Here is a 17,066-nt window from a genome sequence, read left to right as displayed (position 1 = left end):
TGAGAAGGAGCGACCGTGGAGTGAGCGGCTGACAGGGATTGAAAAAATGAAGGTAAAAATCAACTTCTGTCAGCTACAGGGGTGGGAGGGAGGGTGACTTTCTCCCTGCAGCTCACGATCAGACAGCACAGTGCTGCTGTCTGAGAGGGAGCTGTTCAAAAGGTCCTCCCTGTGTCCGTCCAGGCCCTGCGCCGGACGGAGGACAGGGAGTCTGAAAGCCGGACTGTCCTGTCTAAAACCGGATCTCTGGCCACCCTAGGGGCAGGCTGCTGAGGAGGTCACAATTAAGGGGATGGTCTGCTATGGAGGTCAGTGTTGAGGGGCAGATTGCTGTAGAGCCCACTCCCTGCAGCTCACACTCAGACAGCACAGTGCCGGAGCGGTGCGCGCCCCATCACTGCAGGGGCTCGGCAGTCCCTGATACCCGGGCCCCTGCTGTATCCGCCGGCATCGCTGTAGAAGCTAATGCCGGCGGATTAACCCCTTCTATGCCGCGGTCAGCGCTGACTCCGGCATAGAAGGTGCATGCGGAGGCTGAGGGAGCCAATCTGGTCCCTGCGCTGCTGTGGCGGGGACCCCATTGGTGACAAGGCAGCCCAATGCCATGCACAGGCTGCCCAATGCCTTGCACGGCATCGGGACCTGCCTTCTACGGGGGCCGAGGAGATCCAACCCCAGGCTGGGTCTCCTAGGCAACCTGTTAGTGTATTCACTGTGTAATACACTAACAGGCAATGCATTACAATACAGATGTATTGTAATGCATTGCAGAGGGGACCAGACCCTCAAAAGTTGGTCCCAGAGTGGGACAGAAATAAAGTTTTAAAAAAAGCAAAAAAGTGTTTTTAATAAAAAAAAAAAAAGTTTCAAGTAAAAAAAAGAAAAAAAACTCCTTTCCCCTGATTTTATAATAACAAAAAAGGAAAAAACACACATATTAGGTATCACCGCGTCCGTAACGACCGGCTCTATAAATATCACATGATCCACCCGTCTGATAAACACCCTTTTTGTCACCTTGCAACACAAAAAGTGCAACACCAAGTGATCCAAAAAAGCGCATGTCCCACAAAATGGTACTAATAAAACCGTTACCTCATCCCGCAATAAATGAGCCCCTACATAAGAAAATCGCACAAAAAATATAAAAAACTATAGCTCTTAGAACATGGAGACATTAAAACATTGTTATTGTTTCAAATCTGCTATTATTGTGTTAAAGTGAAAAATAAAAAAGTATACATATTGGGTATTGCCGCATCCTTAACAACCTGCTCTATAAATATATCACATGACCTAACCCCTCAGGTGAATACCGTAAAAAATTAAAACCGTGCCGAAAAAGCCTTTATATGACCTTAAAGGGAACCTGTCACCGGGATTTGGGGTATAGAGCTGAGGACATGGGTTACTAGACGGCCGATAGCACATCCGCAATACCCAGTCCCCATAGCTCTGTGTGCTTTTATTGTGTAAAAAAACCTATTTGATACATATGCAAATTAACATAAAAGAGTCATATCTTACTTGTGTGACCAGAGAAGAGTCATATTTTCAAGCTCTGACTCATCTCAGGTTAATTTGCATATGTATCAAATCGGTTTTTATACACAATAAAAGCACACAAAGCTATGGGGACTGGGTATTGCGGATGTGCTAGCGGCCATCTAGCAACCCATGTCCTCAGCTCTATACACAAAATCCCGGTGACAGGTTCCCTTTAAGATTGTTGTGCGGGCACCAGGTTAGTATAGCTCCCGTCATTCTTACATTTATGCCAATACAACATCTTCTATAAGCTGTTCTATACGACACTATGCATTGCTTTTTATTAGATTATGATGGCAACGTGTCCTGTTTTTGGTACTATGGAGCAGAAATGTGAATAAAGTCTAATATGGTACAATGGCTTGTATTCTGTTAAAAGAAATGTGATTCACAGCTTCTCAATCCAATATAATATTATTTCCATTACGCCCCATGACAGCCCCTGTGAGAGATCCTCCCCCTTCCGGACAGGAAACAGGAACTTCCCAGATCTTTAAAAGGCATCCTCCTCTCTCCTCAGTTTCTTCCTGTTTCCTGTCCATAGGACAAGGGGTATGGATCTTTCCCGGATTGATTATGCAGGCTGCAGGACCTCTAGGGTTGAATTATATACCTAGTGGAGGGTACCTGACGGCGTAAGCCACTGTGAAGTCCGAACTGTCTCCTTTTCGATTCAAAAGGAGATGCTGACCAGCCATCATGGAAGGGAGCAGCAGCAGTATGGCAGGTTGCTGTATGGTGACCAGTGTCCCCCTGTAATTCCACTAATGATTATGCAGGAAGAGGGGGGTGGACCATAGAGCACTGAACGGCAGGAGTAACACTCCGAATCTGGCATGGTACTCCTGGGGGGTAAGAGGGGTTTTACCCCACTATCTCCTGGCTAGGGTACAAATAGGGGTCTTAAAGAGGACCTTTCATCAGAATCAAGTATGTAAACTGAATATACATACATGGAGAGCGGCGCCCAGGGATCCCCCTGCACTTACTATTATCCCCGGGCGCCGCTCCGTTCTCTGGTTATAGGCTCCGGTAAAGTCACAGTTAGGCTCCACCCATTTGAGCCTGCCGGCGTCTTTCTCCTATGTTGTAGCGCTGGCCAATCGCAGCGCTCAGCTCATAGCATGGCTAAGAGCTGAGCGCTGCGATTGGCCAGCGCTACAGCATAGGAGAAGGAGACCGCGGCAGGCTCAAATGGGTGGAGCCTAACTGTGACTTTACCGGACCCTATAACCAGAGAACGGAGCGGCGCCCGGGGATAATAGTAAGTGCAGGGGGATCCCTGGGCGCCGCTCTCCATGTATGTATATTCAGTTTACATACTTGATTCTGATGAAAGGTCCTCTTTAAAGTCACAAGTCGTACGATTGCTAGGTGGAGAGCGCTAGGGTTAGCCTATTCTTCTGCGGATCTCCAGGTCCCTTTGGGGTTCTCTGCGCATTCCACAAGGGCCTTAGCATCATCTTGGGCAGAGAGAGGCTGTGCCTCGCCTCCATTGATCAGATTCGTAGGGCTGTGACCTGGAGCTCCCCAAACACCTTTTATAAACATTACAGGTTAGACCTTTCATCTAGTCAGGACTTGGTCTTTGGAAGAAAAGTTCTGCAGGCTGTAGTCCCCCCAAAGCATCTATTATAGTCTCTCACAGGTGCTGTCATGGGTCGTAATGGAAATACATAGATTACACTTACCGGTAATCCGTTTCCATGAGCCCATGACAGCACCCACATTATTCAACACCCTATGAGTAGATTTAGGCACACACATATGTATGTAATAGAAGTGAATGCTTCACTGTATATAGAATTATTTCAGTCCTATGGATCTTGTCACAAACTGAGGAGTGGAGAGAGGGGGATCCCTTTTAAAGATCTGGGAAGTTTGTGTCCGAAAGGGGGAGGATCTCTCACAGGTGCTGTCATGGGCTCATGGAAAACGGATTACTGGTAAGTGTAATCTATGTATTTTTAACCCGAACGCCTTCTAATTGATTTACTAATGTCTAGGTGATCTAGCAGTTAGGATAACTCTACTATTAAGTCATGTCATTGAGTCACTAATTGAGGATCCTCAGTGTAACAAATCTGATGTACTATACTCTTCTTTATGACTAGAATAAACAGTTGAAGATGTTCTGGGACTGGTCATCCCAAAGCAAAACCCTATTTTCTCCTAAGCAATCTGAAGAGTTTGTGAAGTGAAGCAGGTCCTCTCGTCTAATAGGTTTTTCAATCCAATCAGTTTAGTGCTTTTAATTTGATGCTTGATTGAACAGCCATCTTCTTTCAGTGGGCAGATGGGTTTCCAGAATGTAATACGTCCCCCTTTTACTGGTAACGACTGATAATCCATGCATCTGATAATCTGCCTATAGCTATATAGAATCTTGACAGACGTGCAAATGTTACACTTCACGGGCAATCAGTTGTTATAATAGAATGCCCATGGGGAGGGGTTAATTTTTTGGACAACCTTTGTGTGTGGTTTTATATGTTTCACACAGTGGTATTTAGATTACTTTTTGTCTACGTTTGATATAAAATATTATCATGGAAAGATTTGCACGTCTTCCATGCTCTGGAACCGCTACTATTTTTGGCTTACAAACACTGATGCAAAATAATGACCATGTGAATGAGGCCTACTGCTGTCATCCAGAATTACTGCCCACCCATCAGACTGTTTCCACCTTGTGATAAGGGTCTGATTAAGGCCTCTTTCACACTTGCGTTGTCCGGATCCGTCGTGTACTCCGTTTGCTCCGTCTTCAAAATGCATTCAGTGTTACTATGGCACCCAGGACGCTATTAAAGTCCTGGTTGCCATAGTAGTAGCGGGGAGCGGGGGAGCAGTATACTTACAGTCCGTGCGGCTCCCGGGGCGCTCCAGAATGACGTCAGAGCGCCCCATGCGCATGGATGACGTGATCCATGCGATCACGTCATCCATGCGCGTGGGGCGCCCTGACGTCACTCTGAAGCGCCCCGGGAGCCGCACGGACGGTAAGTATACTGCTCCCCCACTCCCCGCTACACTTTACCGTGGCAAACAGGACTTTAGCGTCCTGGGAGCCATGGTAACCATTCAGAAAAAGCTAAATGTCTGATCCGGTAATACGCCGAAACGACAATTAGCTTAAGGCCGGATCCGGATTAATGCCTTTCAATGGGCATTAATTCCGGATCCGGCCTTGCGGCAAGTGTTCAGGATTTTTGGCCGGAGCAAAAAGCTCAGCATGCTGCGGTATTTTCTCCGGCCAAAAAACGTTCCGGTCCTGAACTGAAGGCATCCTGAACGGATTTCTCTCCATTCAGAATGCATGGGGATAATCCTGATCAGGATTCTTCCGGCATAGAGCCTCGACGACGGAACTCTATGCCGGAACAGAACAACGCAAGTGTGAAAGAGCCCTAAGTATTGGGCAATCCCATTTGTCCCCTCAAATGTTCTTGTGTGACTTGTTCTGCTAGGCTGTCAGCTTCTTACAGGTCAAATGAGTTGAATCCAGTGGGCAATGGGTGTGCACAAAAAGATTGTTTAGACTGGAAAAAGTGTTCCTTTCTTCGAACACGTGTACCCTCCTACTAGATGCACTGTGTTCTTTATCTGATTGCTTGTTTCAACAACCTCTGAATTATAGACTTTATCAACTGTTTAATCTTCACTTCACCCTGCCCTCAGTGACATAAGAAACTGCATTTCAATGATCTTCCCATCTGTCGCCAGCAGAACTCATAAAGCGTGCCCCTGTCATTAGCTGCCTTTTGATTTTTAGACAGATAACCCTCTTAAAATAGAGGGCAGGAAACTGGTCTACATCAGACACTGAAGCTACAGTTGTGTTCAAAATTATTCAACCCCCAATGCTGTAAAGGGTTTTAGGGAATTTAGTGTACATTTGTAATTGTGTTCAGAATGAAATCTTACAAGGACTTTTTAAAGAACCAAATGCAACTAAAATGACATCAATTGTTTTTGTAATACAGTATTAAATGGTTTTTTTTGTGATTTCTTCATTGACACAATTATTCAACCCCTTAAAGACTACCACTCTTAAGAACAGAGGTTTATTCAAGTGTTTTCGATCAGGTATTGAAAACACCTGTGGATGTCAAGGAGCAGCAATCAAGCATAATAAGCACCAATTAGGCAGATGTAAAAGGACTGTGATACTCGGCTCCTTCTAGACATTTACTGGTGTGTTTACAAACATGGTGAAGTCAAGAGAATGGTCCAGGAAGACAAGAGAAGAGGTGATTTCTTTTCACAGGAAGGGCAATGGCTATAAGAAGATTGCAAAGATGTTAAACATACCAAGAGACACCATAGGAAGCATCATTCGCAAATTCAAGGCACTGTTGAAATGCTACCTGGTCGTGGCAGAAAGAAGATGCTGACTTCGACTGCTGTGCGCTACCTGAAGCGCAAAGTGGAGAAAAGTCCCCGTGTGACTGCTGAGGAACTGAAAAAAGATTTGTCAGATGTGGGTACTGAAGTTTCAGCTCGGACAATAAGGTGCACACTGCGTAATGAACGCCTCCATGCCAAAACTCCCAGGCGCACCCCCTTGCTGTCTCCAAAGAATAAGAAGAGTCGACTGCAGTATGCCAAGTCATGTGGACAAACCACAAAAGTTTTGGGATAGTGTTCTGTGGACTGATGAAACAAAATTAGAACTGTTTGGGCCCATGGATCAATGCTATGTTTGGAGGAGGAAGAACAAGGCCTATGAAGAAAAGAACACCTTGCCTACTGTGAAGCATAGCGGGGGGTCAATCATGCTTTGGGGCTGTTTTGCTTCTACAGGTACAGGGAAGCTTCAGCGTTTGCAAGGTACCATGAATTCTCTTCAGTACCAGGAGATATTGGATGAAAATGTGATGCAGTCCGTCACAAACCTGAGGCTTGGGAGACGTTGGACCTTTCAACAGGACAATGATCCCAAGCATACCTCCAAGTCCACTAGAGCATGGTTGCAGATTAAAGGCTGGAACATTTTGAAGTGGCCATCGCAGTCACCAGACTTGAATCCGATTGAGAACCTCTGGTGGGACTTAAAGAAAGCAGTTGCAGCGCGCAAGCCTAAGAATGTGACTGAACTGGAGGCTTTTGCCCATGAAGAATGGGCGAAGATACCCGATAGATCGCTGCAAGACACTTGTGTCAAGCTATGCTTCACGTTTTAAAAGCTGTTATAACTGGAAAAGGATGTTGTACTAAGTACTAAGATTGAATGTCACTTGGGGGTTGAATAAAACTGATAATGATGTGAGCACAGAAAAGACATTTGTGGTTATTTCATTATAAATGTTATGTTATATTTGTCTGACTTAGGCTACTTTCACACTAGCGTTTGGGGCTCCGCTTGTGAGTTCCGTTTGAAGGCTCTCACAAGCGGCCCCAAACGGATCCGTCCAGCCCTAATGCATTCTGAGTGGATGCGGATCCGCTCAGAATGCATCAGTTTGGCACCGTTTGTCCTCCGCTCCGCTCAGCAGGCGGACCCCTGAACGCAGCTTGCAGCGTTCGGGTGTCCGCCTGGCCGTGCGGAGGCAAACGGATCCGTCCAGACTTACAATGTAAGTCAATGGGGACGGATCCGTTTGAAGTTGACACAATATGGCTCAATCTTCAAACGGATCCGTCCCCCATTGACTTTCAATGTAAAGTCTGGACGGATCCGTTTGCATTTTTTTTTTTTTTTTTTTTTTTGTTCATGGTAATGCAAACGGATCCGTTCTGAACGGATACAAGCGTTTGCATTATAGGTGCGGATCCGTCTGTGCAGATACCAGACGGATCCGCACCCAACGCAGGTGTGAAAGTAGCCTTACAAGTGCCTCTTTGATTTAATTGTAAACAAGATGACTGAAATGATCAAAATCAATGTCAAACTGGCCAAAACACTCAATTTCAGTGGGGGTTGAATAATTTTGAACACAACTGTGTATATATATATATATATATATATATATATATATATATATATATATATATATATATATATATATATATATATATATAGGAGAGGCAGGGAGGAATAATAGGAGGACGTTTTATGTTCTTAAAGGGGTTCTGCAGTTTTTTTTAAACTAATGATCTATCCTCTGAATAGATCATCAGCGTCTGGTCGGCGGGGTCTGACAACCAGGACCCCTGCCGATCAGCTGTTTGAGAAGGCAGCGGTGCTGGCAGTAGCGCCGCGGCCTTCTCGCTGTTTACCGCAAACCCAGTGACGTCACGACTAGTATCAATGGCCTAGGCGGGGCTAAGCTCTGTTCATTTGAAGTAGATGAAGATTTTTAGAATAACAACTTTTCATATTAGTTTGATTAAGTTGATTCTGTATTCATAGGTTTGTCGAAGTTAGGATTAAGGTCTTTTTCTCAACTCTGTTCATGTTATAACATTTTTGCTGTGAAGAAGAGGCATGTGATCTCTGCTGAGTCAAATTCAGTTTTGAGAACTGCAAAAGTAAACCAAGCATCTGTGATAATATCTTGTAGGCAGAGAAACTGCCCAATAATCTTACAAAAACCTCTGGAAGAGCATGACCTTGTGAATGGATTAATGAAATTTATTTACCAAACAAATTTAACATATACAGCCTTATTCTACATAATTAAAAAACTAATCTTTATTTGATGATGGAATAACCTTTGGATGGTAATATATTTTCCTCCAAAAAGCATTTTATATAAAAAAAAAAATCAGTTTTTTTTATTTTTTTTATTTAAAAAATAAAATAAAAATCAGATTTTTTTTTTTATCCACCCTGGTTGTGACTAATCTGTAAGATGGAGAGGAGATATCTGCAACCATGATATAAACTATGAATACATATGTGGCTGTCAATGAAAATATAATGTATAAAAATGTTAGTGGTTAAAATATTGCATAGTTTGAGTACTGTGTTTTTTTTTTTCGTTTTTTTTATTGCGGGCTGTGATGTGATTTTGTGTTTTTTTTTTTACTATTTATTTAAAAAATTTCCAAAATACAATACAAACACAGACATTAGTCAAATTTAATCAACATTAATATACCTACCTTCCCTTTACTCCTCCGTTCCTCCCCTTCCCCAGGTCTCAGTCCAGACCTCCTTTCTTATTCCTATTGACTTACTCCTCTATTATTGAAATTACAAGCACTCTTTATCTCTTAAGAGTTTTCCAAGATTTTTATACTGATGACACCCGGAATCCTGCCGTTCACCTGCTTGAGGAGGCACCGGCATTCCTGTGAGCACCGTGGCCTTCTGACAACTTTTCCTAGACTGAGTGACGAAACATTTTTCTATCACGTGGCCTAGGAGCAGCTCATCCCCATTGAGGTGAATGGGGCTGAGCACAATAACAAGTACAGACACTATACTATGTATGGCGCTGTGTTTGGTAAGCATGGCACAAAAGGAGCGCTGATGCCTTCTCAAACAGCTGATCTGTTGTCAGACCCTCACCGATCAGATACTGATGACCTATCCTGAGGATAGGTCATCAGTATAAAAATTTCGGAAAACCTCTAAGTCAGCACCTTATAGACATAAACACCCCATGTAAATTGACAAGCTGTGGATTAAAATTCTGCACCTCCGGGTGCAAAGTTTTCTGTAATCAGTAGTACAGTGTGTGTACATGAGGAATAACAGCATTTATGGCCATTATATGACTTGCATGTAGCTAGTTGTCCCCTATGCATGCTGAATGTCTAGTTTGCAGTTCTCCCAGACATGGTGGCTGGAGACTAACTGCCATACACTGCACACAGAAAGTAGAGGAGAATCTGCTTCCTAACCTTCTGTTATGCACTCAGAAGAATCCCCAGGATCATGGAGGATATTACAGAGAGGTACTGACCTGTATTGTTGTGGATAAATCACTTAGGATGTTTATATCTCAGCCCATGTAGCTCCAGCATACTGTTTGTCTGTGTGTATCTCACTGAGGTCCTGATCCCCCTTTCCCCCTCCCCTCTCCATAGATTTGCATTGACATGTGTAATATAATCCCTCTCTTCTCCCATCTTGGACAGTATTAAAGGGGTTGTGTCACTTCAGCATGTGGCATTTATCATGTAGAGAAAGTTAATACAAGCCACTTACTAATGTATTGTTATGCATATTGTTTCCTTTGCTGGCTGGATTCATTTTTCCATCACATTATACATTGATCATTTCCATGTCTATGGCTACCATGCAATCCATCAGTGTTGGTTGTGTTTGCACACTATAGGAGAAAGTGCCGGCCTCTCTGGCGACCAGGACCATGGGAGCTCACATAGGCTTGTGCTTTTTTCTATAGTGTGCATGCACGACCACTGCTGATGGATTGCTGGGTGGTCGTAACCATGGAAACAAACAGTTTATAATGTGATGGGAAAATAAATCCAGCCAGCAAAGGAAGCAATATAGGTAATAACAATACATTAGTAAGTGCCTTCTACTAACCTCCTCTACATATTACATGCTATTTGCTGAAATGAGACAACCCCTTTAAGGGTTAGGCTACATGGTGTTCTTAGTGCACTACAGCTGATGTACCCAAAGATTGCAGTGGGATCACTAGTAAGTGGTTTGCATTAACTTTCTCTACATAATAAATATAGGTCATCAATATAAGATCGGCAGGGATCCGGCACCCCTGCCGATCAGCTGTATGAGAAGATTGCGCACGAAGTGCGCACGTGCCGTCTCCCTTCCTGTTCACCTCTGCCATTGACATAGCAGAAACGCATAGAAAGACAGAAGGGAGACGTCACGTGCGCACTGTGCATGCCATCTCCTCATACAGCTGATCGGCAGGAGTGTCAGACCCCTGCCCATCTGATATTGATGACCTATCCTGAGGATTAGTCATCAATAGTAAAAGCCCGGACAATCCCTTTAAGGCATTTTTCAAAGTGAAAATCAATTAGCAAAGGGGTGAGGGAGAGTGATAAACAGCTGATAACATGAGAACTAGACATTTCTCCCTGACATATTACAAAGTTTTTTGCGGTCACTTGTACTATAGATTTTATGTAGAGTTGTGTGAAAAGTTAATAACCATTGCAGCATTTTTTATTTACTTATGTATTAATATTTTTCAAGCAGTGTATGTGTATGTGTGTGTGTGTGTATATATATATATATATATATATATATATATATATGTATGTATGTATGTATGTATGTATGTGTGTGTGTGTGTGTATATATACACTCACCTAAAGAATTATTAGGAACACCATACTAATACGGTGTTGGACCCCCTTTTGCCTTCAGAACTGCCTTAATTCTACGCGGCATTGATTCAACAAGGTGCTGATAGCATTCTTTAGAAATGTTGGCCCATATTGATAGGATAGCATCTTGCAATTGATGGAGATTTGAGGGATGCACATCCAGGGCACAAAACTCCCGTTCCACCACATCCCAAAGATGCTCTATTGGGTTGAGATCTGGTGACTGTGGGGGCCATTTTAGTCCAGTGAACTCATTGTCCTGTTCAAGAAACCAATTTGAAATGATTCGAGCTTTGTGACATGGTGCATTATCCTGCTGGAAGTAGCCATCAAAGGATGGATACATGTTCTCATTCTGTTTACGCCAAATTCGGACTCTACCATTTGAATGTCTGAACAGAAATCGAGACTCGTCAGACCAGGCAACATTTTTCCAGTCTTCAACAGTCCAATTTTGGTGAGCTCGTGCAAATTGTAGCCTCTTTTTCCTATTTGTAGTGGAGATGAGTGGTACCCGGTGGGGTCTTCTGCTGTTGTAGCCCATCCGCCTCAAGGTTGTGCGTGTTGTGGCTTCACAAATGCTTTGCTGCAAACCTTGGTTGTAATGAGTGGTTATTTCAGTCAACATTGCTCTTCCATCAGCTTGAATCAGTCGGCCCATTCTCCTCTGACCTCTAGCATCCACAAGGCATTTTTGCCCACAGGACTGCCGCATACTGGATGTTTTTCCCTTTTCACACCATTCTTTGTAAACCCTAGAAATGGTTGTGCGTGAAAATCCCAGTAACTGAGCAGATTGTGAAATACTCAGACCGTCCCGTCTGGCACCAACAACCATGCCATGCTCAAAATTGCTTAAATCACCTTTCTTTCCCATTCTGACATTCAGTTTGGAGTTCAGGAGATTGTCTTGACCAGGACCACCCCCCTAAATGCATTGAAGCAACTGCCATGGTTGACCATGAATCACCATGGTAAAAGATCATGTGACGTACCATGTGATGACCAGAGTGACGTCATCCCAGGTCCTTAAACTATAGTTAATGCTCTCCACAGGTCCTATACAGTAAAAGAGTCAGACGGAGATGCCGGGCATCGCGAGCAAGTGGATTAAGGTGAGTTAAATGATTTTTTATTTTTTTAAACCCCTCCAGCCCTGTTTTACTTAGCCTTCTGTATTCAGAATGCTATTATTTTCCCTTATAACCATGTTATAAGGGAAAATAATAAGGTTCGGGTCTCCATCCCGATCGTCTCCTAGCAACCGTGCGTGAAAATCGCACCGCATCCGCACTTGCTTGCGGATGCTTGCGATTTTCACGCAACCCCATTCATTTCTATGGGGCCTGCGTTACGTGAAAAACGCACAAAGAGGAGCATGCTGCGATTTTCACGCAACGCAAAAGTGATGCGTGAAAATCACCGCTCGTGTGCACAGCCCCATAGAAATGAATGGGTCAGTATTCAGTGCGGGTGCAATGCGTTCACCTCCCGCATCGCATCCGCGCGGAATACTCGCTCGTGTGAAAGGGGCCTTATATATTTATATAGGTTAATCATGTCCCCCCTTAGACGTCTCTTCTCAAGACTAAATAAATTCAATTCTTTTAATCTTTCTTCATAACTAAGACCCTCCAGGCCTCTTATTAGTTTAGTCGCTTTCCTCTGTACTTTTTCCAGCTGCTGAGCATCCTTTCTATGGACTGGTGCCCAGAACTGAATTGCTTTTTGAGATGAGGCTGCACCAACGCTTTGTAAAGTGGTAGTATTACATCCCTGCCCTGCGAGTCCATGCCTCGTTTAATGTATGACACTATCCTGGTGGCCTTAGAAGCAGCTGATTGACATAGTATGCTGTTGTTTAATCTACAATCTACAAGGACACCCAAATAACTTTACATTGAACCTCATTTGCCATGTTGGTGCCCAATCAGAGTGTATTTTATAGACCTCTTCCATAGACTGTACAGTACTACATAGCTTAGTGTCATCTTCAAAAATAGAAATGGTGCTATTAATACCATCCTCGATATCATTAATAAATAAATAAAATATTAGAGGGCCCAGCACTGAACGTTGGGGTACACCGCTTATAACCCGGGACCATTCTGAATAGGAATCATTGACCACCTCTCTCTGGTCCTTCAGCCAGTTTTTAATCCAATTACAAACTATACTTTCCAAGCCTATAGGTCTATAATTACCTGTGAAGGACCTAGATCCTTTTTTAAATATGGGGACTACAATCACTTGGCACTGTACCAGTACCTAGAGAATCTTTAAAAATTATAAACAGGGGCACGACAGTGACTGAACTGAGCTCTTTAAGCACTCTTGGGTGTAATCCATCTGGACCCGGAGCCTTGTTCACATTTATCTTATTTAACTTATCTTGGATCATATCTACAGTTAGCCAGTTGAGTATATTACTGGATGTACTAACAGCCCCAGCACCACAGATATCAGCTCCTTTCTCTTCTTTTGTATATACAGAGTTAAAAAAACTCATTTATTAACTTTGCTTTTTCCTTATCTTCAGTGACTTCAGGGACCTACCTGCTCGGACCTTGTTGTGTTTTTTTTTTTTTTTTTTTTTTTTTTTTTTAGCATTTATATATTTAAAGAATTTTTGGGGATTTGTTTTGCTTGCTTTTGCTACCTGCTGTTCGTTTTTTGCATTTTTTGCAAATTGTATCTCATTTTTACAGATTTTATTAAGCCCTTTGTAATCTTCAAACGCTACAGCTGACCCCTCAAATTTGTATTTTTTAAATGCCCTTTTTTTGTCTTTTGCCCTTTTCGCAGTAGCTGTAAGCCATGGGGGGTTTAGTTTTAGCCGTGTATACTTGTTACATAAAGGAATACATTTTTTAGTGCAATTACTCAATGTGGATTTAAAGCTCTCCCATTTATCCTCAGGTAGATTTGTTGCAGTCATTGTTATACAACTGTCCAGTTCTTTATTAAATGGGTAGTGATTCAAATGTATTTGTTTTTATACAAGCATTGAAGGAACCCTTGGGACATGTACTAGCTCTGCTATCAATCTTTTTGTGACCTTTCAGTCACTGGCCTCTGCAGTCACAAGTGCGATATCGGTGCATTACTGCTAGTAATGGGCAATTCTTGCACCTATGACCGGTGGTCCTGCAAGAACAACATCATGTCCATTCATTGCCTGTGAATGGGGAATAGCATGTGATGATTGCATGCCAGGCGGAGACCAGACTGTCGGTGCTGGATCGGCAGAAGGTTTAAAAGGTGATTTATTTTATACAGCCCCTGCTCTGTGCCATGTTTTAAAATATTCTTAAAAGAAAAACATTTTCTTCTGAATTTCTGCAACTTCAGGCAAAAATCTTGGCACTTTTTTTTTTTTTTCCTCTTATCAATCTGTGTGTGGTTCATTTTGTAGCTTTCATCCCTGTGGTGAACTTGTCCTTAGGGACCAGCATTCAGTGTAATTTCCAGATGAAGAGATAATTAAACCTAAGTGAAACTGAATGAAACAACATCAGATTTGGTCAATTTTTTCTATTTTTTCTTAGAGACTGAACACATTCTGGGATTTTATTTCCTCAGCTCCGCAAGATTTAAGATACATCTCAATTAGTTGGCACTTAATTTTAATGGGTTGTTTTATTTAAAAAAAAATTAATTCAGTTTACAGTTTTCTAATTGCACATTTGCATTGAGAGCTTCACGGTTTACTCTGCTGAAGTTTACTTTCATATAAATGTATAAATATAAAATTATATACATATAAAATGATTTTGTGCATTCTTGGAAGCATTATAAATGAAATTGCCTAATAATAGAAAAGCCATATGATATACAATAAGGAGTTAAAGGGGGTTGTGCCACCATTAAATATTTCTTTAACATAATTCAGCATGAAATACTACTTTTGTAATTTGTTTTCTCTTACAAAAATGCTCCAGTTGTGAGATACTCTTATCTTCATTATAACGGCACCCCTTGGTGGTTAATCAATATAGTAATGTGCACCTCCACCTACTGAGGTGGTCATACATGCTCAGTTCGGTCTTTCAATAGAACATTTTATTTTATGCACTCATATAGTGCTACTAGAGGACTTTTATGCTGTATTATCAAGCATTATCAAGTTTTCCTTATGTCATCAGTCTGCTTGATCAGGATCCACACAACAGATATATTGTGAACGACTGTTGTATGCATCTACTGTCTTAACCTAAAAAAAAGTGTGGGTCATTACAGGTGATTACTGGAGAATAGCTGCTGACCTTTCTGCAATGTATGATTAATCAATATGTAGCTTCTGACACAGAGCACATATGGTGCAAGGCCTTCTGGATATTAACCCTTCATATGTGAGCCATTCATTTTCATGGAGATTTGGGACGTGGTCTGATTTTGTCCTATAGACATTTTCTACACCAATTACCTTCATTCATAGCAGCACAGTGTCCTCTGCAAGTGGCCTTCAGAACAGACTTGCCTGCTCTGCTGAATTTCTGGGGGATGTCCCTTGTTTTGGGAGATTCCTGGAAAATTCAGGAGCCTAGACAAGTCGGATGTACAAATTGTAGAACCTAAATGTCCACAAGTCAACAATTTTTCGATTTTCAATGTTGAAGTGATTTCACTTATGTACCTTTTTTAGGAGATGCAGTGCTGTGGTCAAGGAGTGTTAATGGACTTGATGTATTTTGCTTTCAGTATGGAGCAGAGTTCAGAAGATTCTCTTTAAATCGATATAAGCCCGGGACGTTTGAGGACTTCTACAATCTTCTCCTTCAGATCCACAATATCTCCAGTGTAGATGTTTTGCTTGGCTATGCCGATGTCCATGGGGACCTTCTTCCAATTAACAATGATGACAATTTCTGTAAAGCTGTTTCAAGTGCCAACCCGCTGCTTAGAGTATTCATACAAAAGCAAGGTAAGACGATTATCCTTATTCTTCGTGTTTTGGAAGTCCAATAATCTGATTTGTTTTGTGAGTTAATAGGATTTCAAATTTGTAATTGCACCGTGTAGTGGTAGTTCACGTTATTTGGGTCAAAGCATTCAGCCTGATGTACTGCCAAGTGAAGTGCTAGCATGCTGCTTGGATGTTTATGCCTTCAGTGGTTGTGGTTTAAAAGGATCAGATGGACCACCCAGGAAGATACAAACTGTGTTTCTATTTCTTTCATTATTTTTTTTATATTTTTTTTCCCTGTATTTCCTAGTGCACTGTTTTTCAGCATAAATTATTTATTTCAAAAAATACATTATAAAATTCTAGAAACCAGTCAGTCTTTTGAAAAATGTTCCTGGTTGCTCAGGCCGTACACAGTTTGAGAAAATATCCTGGTGTATACACTAAATGTATGGCCCTGGTGTATGGAAGTGTGTGGCATATATTTGCATCTTATTATTGAAACACAGACTTAAAGGGGTATTCTCATCTTAATGATCACTGTTAAATCTGTTAATGATTTGACAGTGGTTTTTCTAATACATGTTATTACCCAATTCCCACCCTTTTTTTTTAGAAAATAAGTCCCCTGTTACCTGATGTTGTCTTTGGTCTCCCCTGGTTACGGCCACCTCTCCAGTATAGTACAGAGCCGCGAACGCGCACGCCGGCTCTGTACTATACAGGCCAGGAATAAGTCACCATGGCGCATTCGCGGCGGCGTGCGCGTTCAGGGCATTGCCCGGCCGGGAGAAAATCTTAGTCTTCTGCGCAAGCACGGCCCAGCTGGGAGAAGAATCCAGGAAGTGAATGTCGCGCTCAAGGAAGGTAAGTATGAAAAGGGAAGATGAGAATACCCCTCTAAGAATGCAGGCTGCAAACCGCTGTATGTTCATTTTCGTTGTTTTGCTCCTTAAACAGAGTATAACTATTGAAAATAACATAGCGATGTGAAACCAGTCTGTAAGGCCTTATGCACACACGTGCCATCCGCATTTTTTTTTTTTTGTGGACCCATTCACTTCTGTGGGTTCATGGTTCGCATTTTGCAAACATATTCTATCATTTTTGATACGTGTGCTTTCCGCATCCGTATGGCCGTTCCACAAAATGATAGCATATGCTCTGTACTTGTCTACAAAATGCAAACCACTGAGCCATTGAAGTCAACGGGTCTACAAAAAATGTGGGTGTAACATGGATGGTATCTATATTTTGCAGATCCGCAAAACCGATATAGTCATGTGCATGAGGCCTTACGTTTTTTGTTTTGTGTTGTGTCTTGGTCAGTTATTTGTAGCACCTATGGTGTTGGTTTGTTGCTGCCAGTGAAGGCTGATTGATATTATTT

At 42.3% G+C, this 17,066-nt stretch overlaps 1 protein-coding gene across 1 annotated transcript in view; it reads left to right on the top strand.

Annotated features, from left to right (window-relative positions):
* Positions 1–17,066, top strand: part of PARD6G (par-6 family cell polarity regulator gamma) — a 102,062-nt gene that overhangs the window by 19,907 nt on the left and 65,089 nt on the right. The window contains exon 2 of the mRNA XM_040433521.1: positions 15,472–15,694. Within this exon, the coding sequence (XP_040289455.1) occupies positions 15,472–15,694 (223 nt within the window). The remainder of the gene's footprint in view (positions 1–15,471; positions 15,695–17,066) is intronic.

The sequence above is a fragment of the Bufo bufo genome, chromosome 5, assembly GCF_905171765.1.
Source record: "Bufo bufo chromosome 5, aBufBuf1.1, whole genome shotgun sequence".
NCBI classification, from domain to species: domain Eukaryota; kingdom Metazoa; phylum Chordata; class Amphibia; order Anura; family Bufonidae; genus Bufo; species Bufo bufo.
The sequence above is the reverse complement of the archived record's forward strand: the minus strand, read 5'-3'. Positions and strand labels throughout refer to the sequence as shown.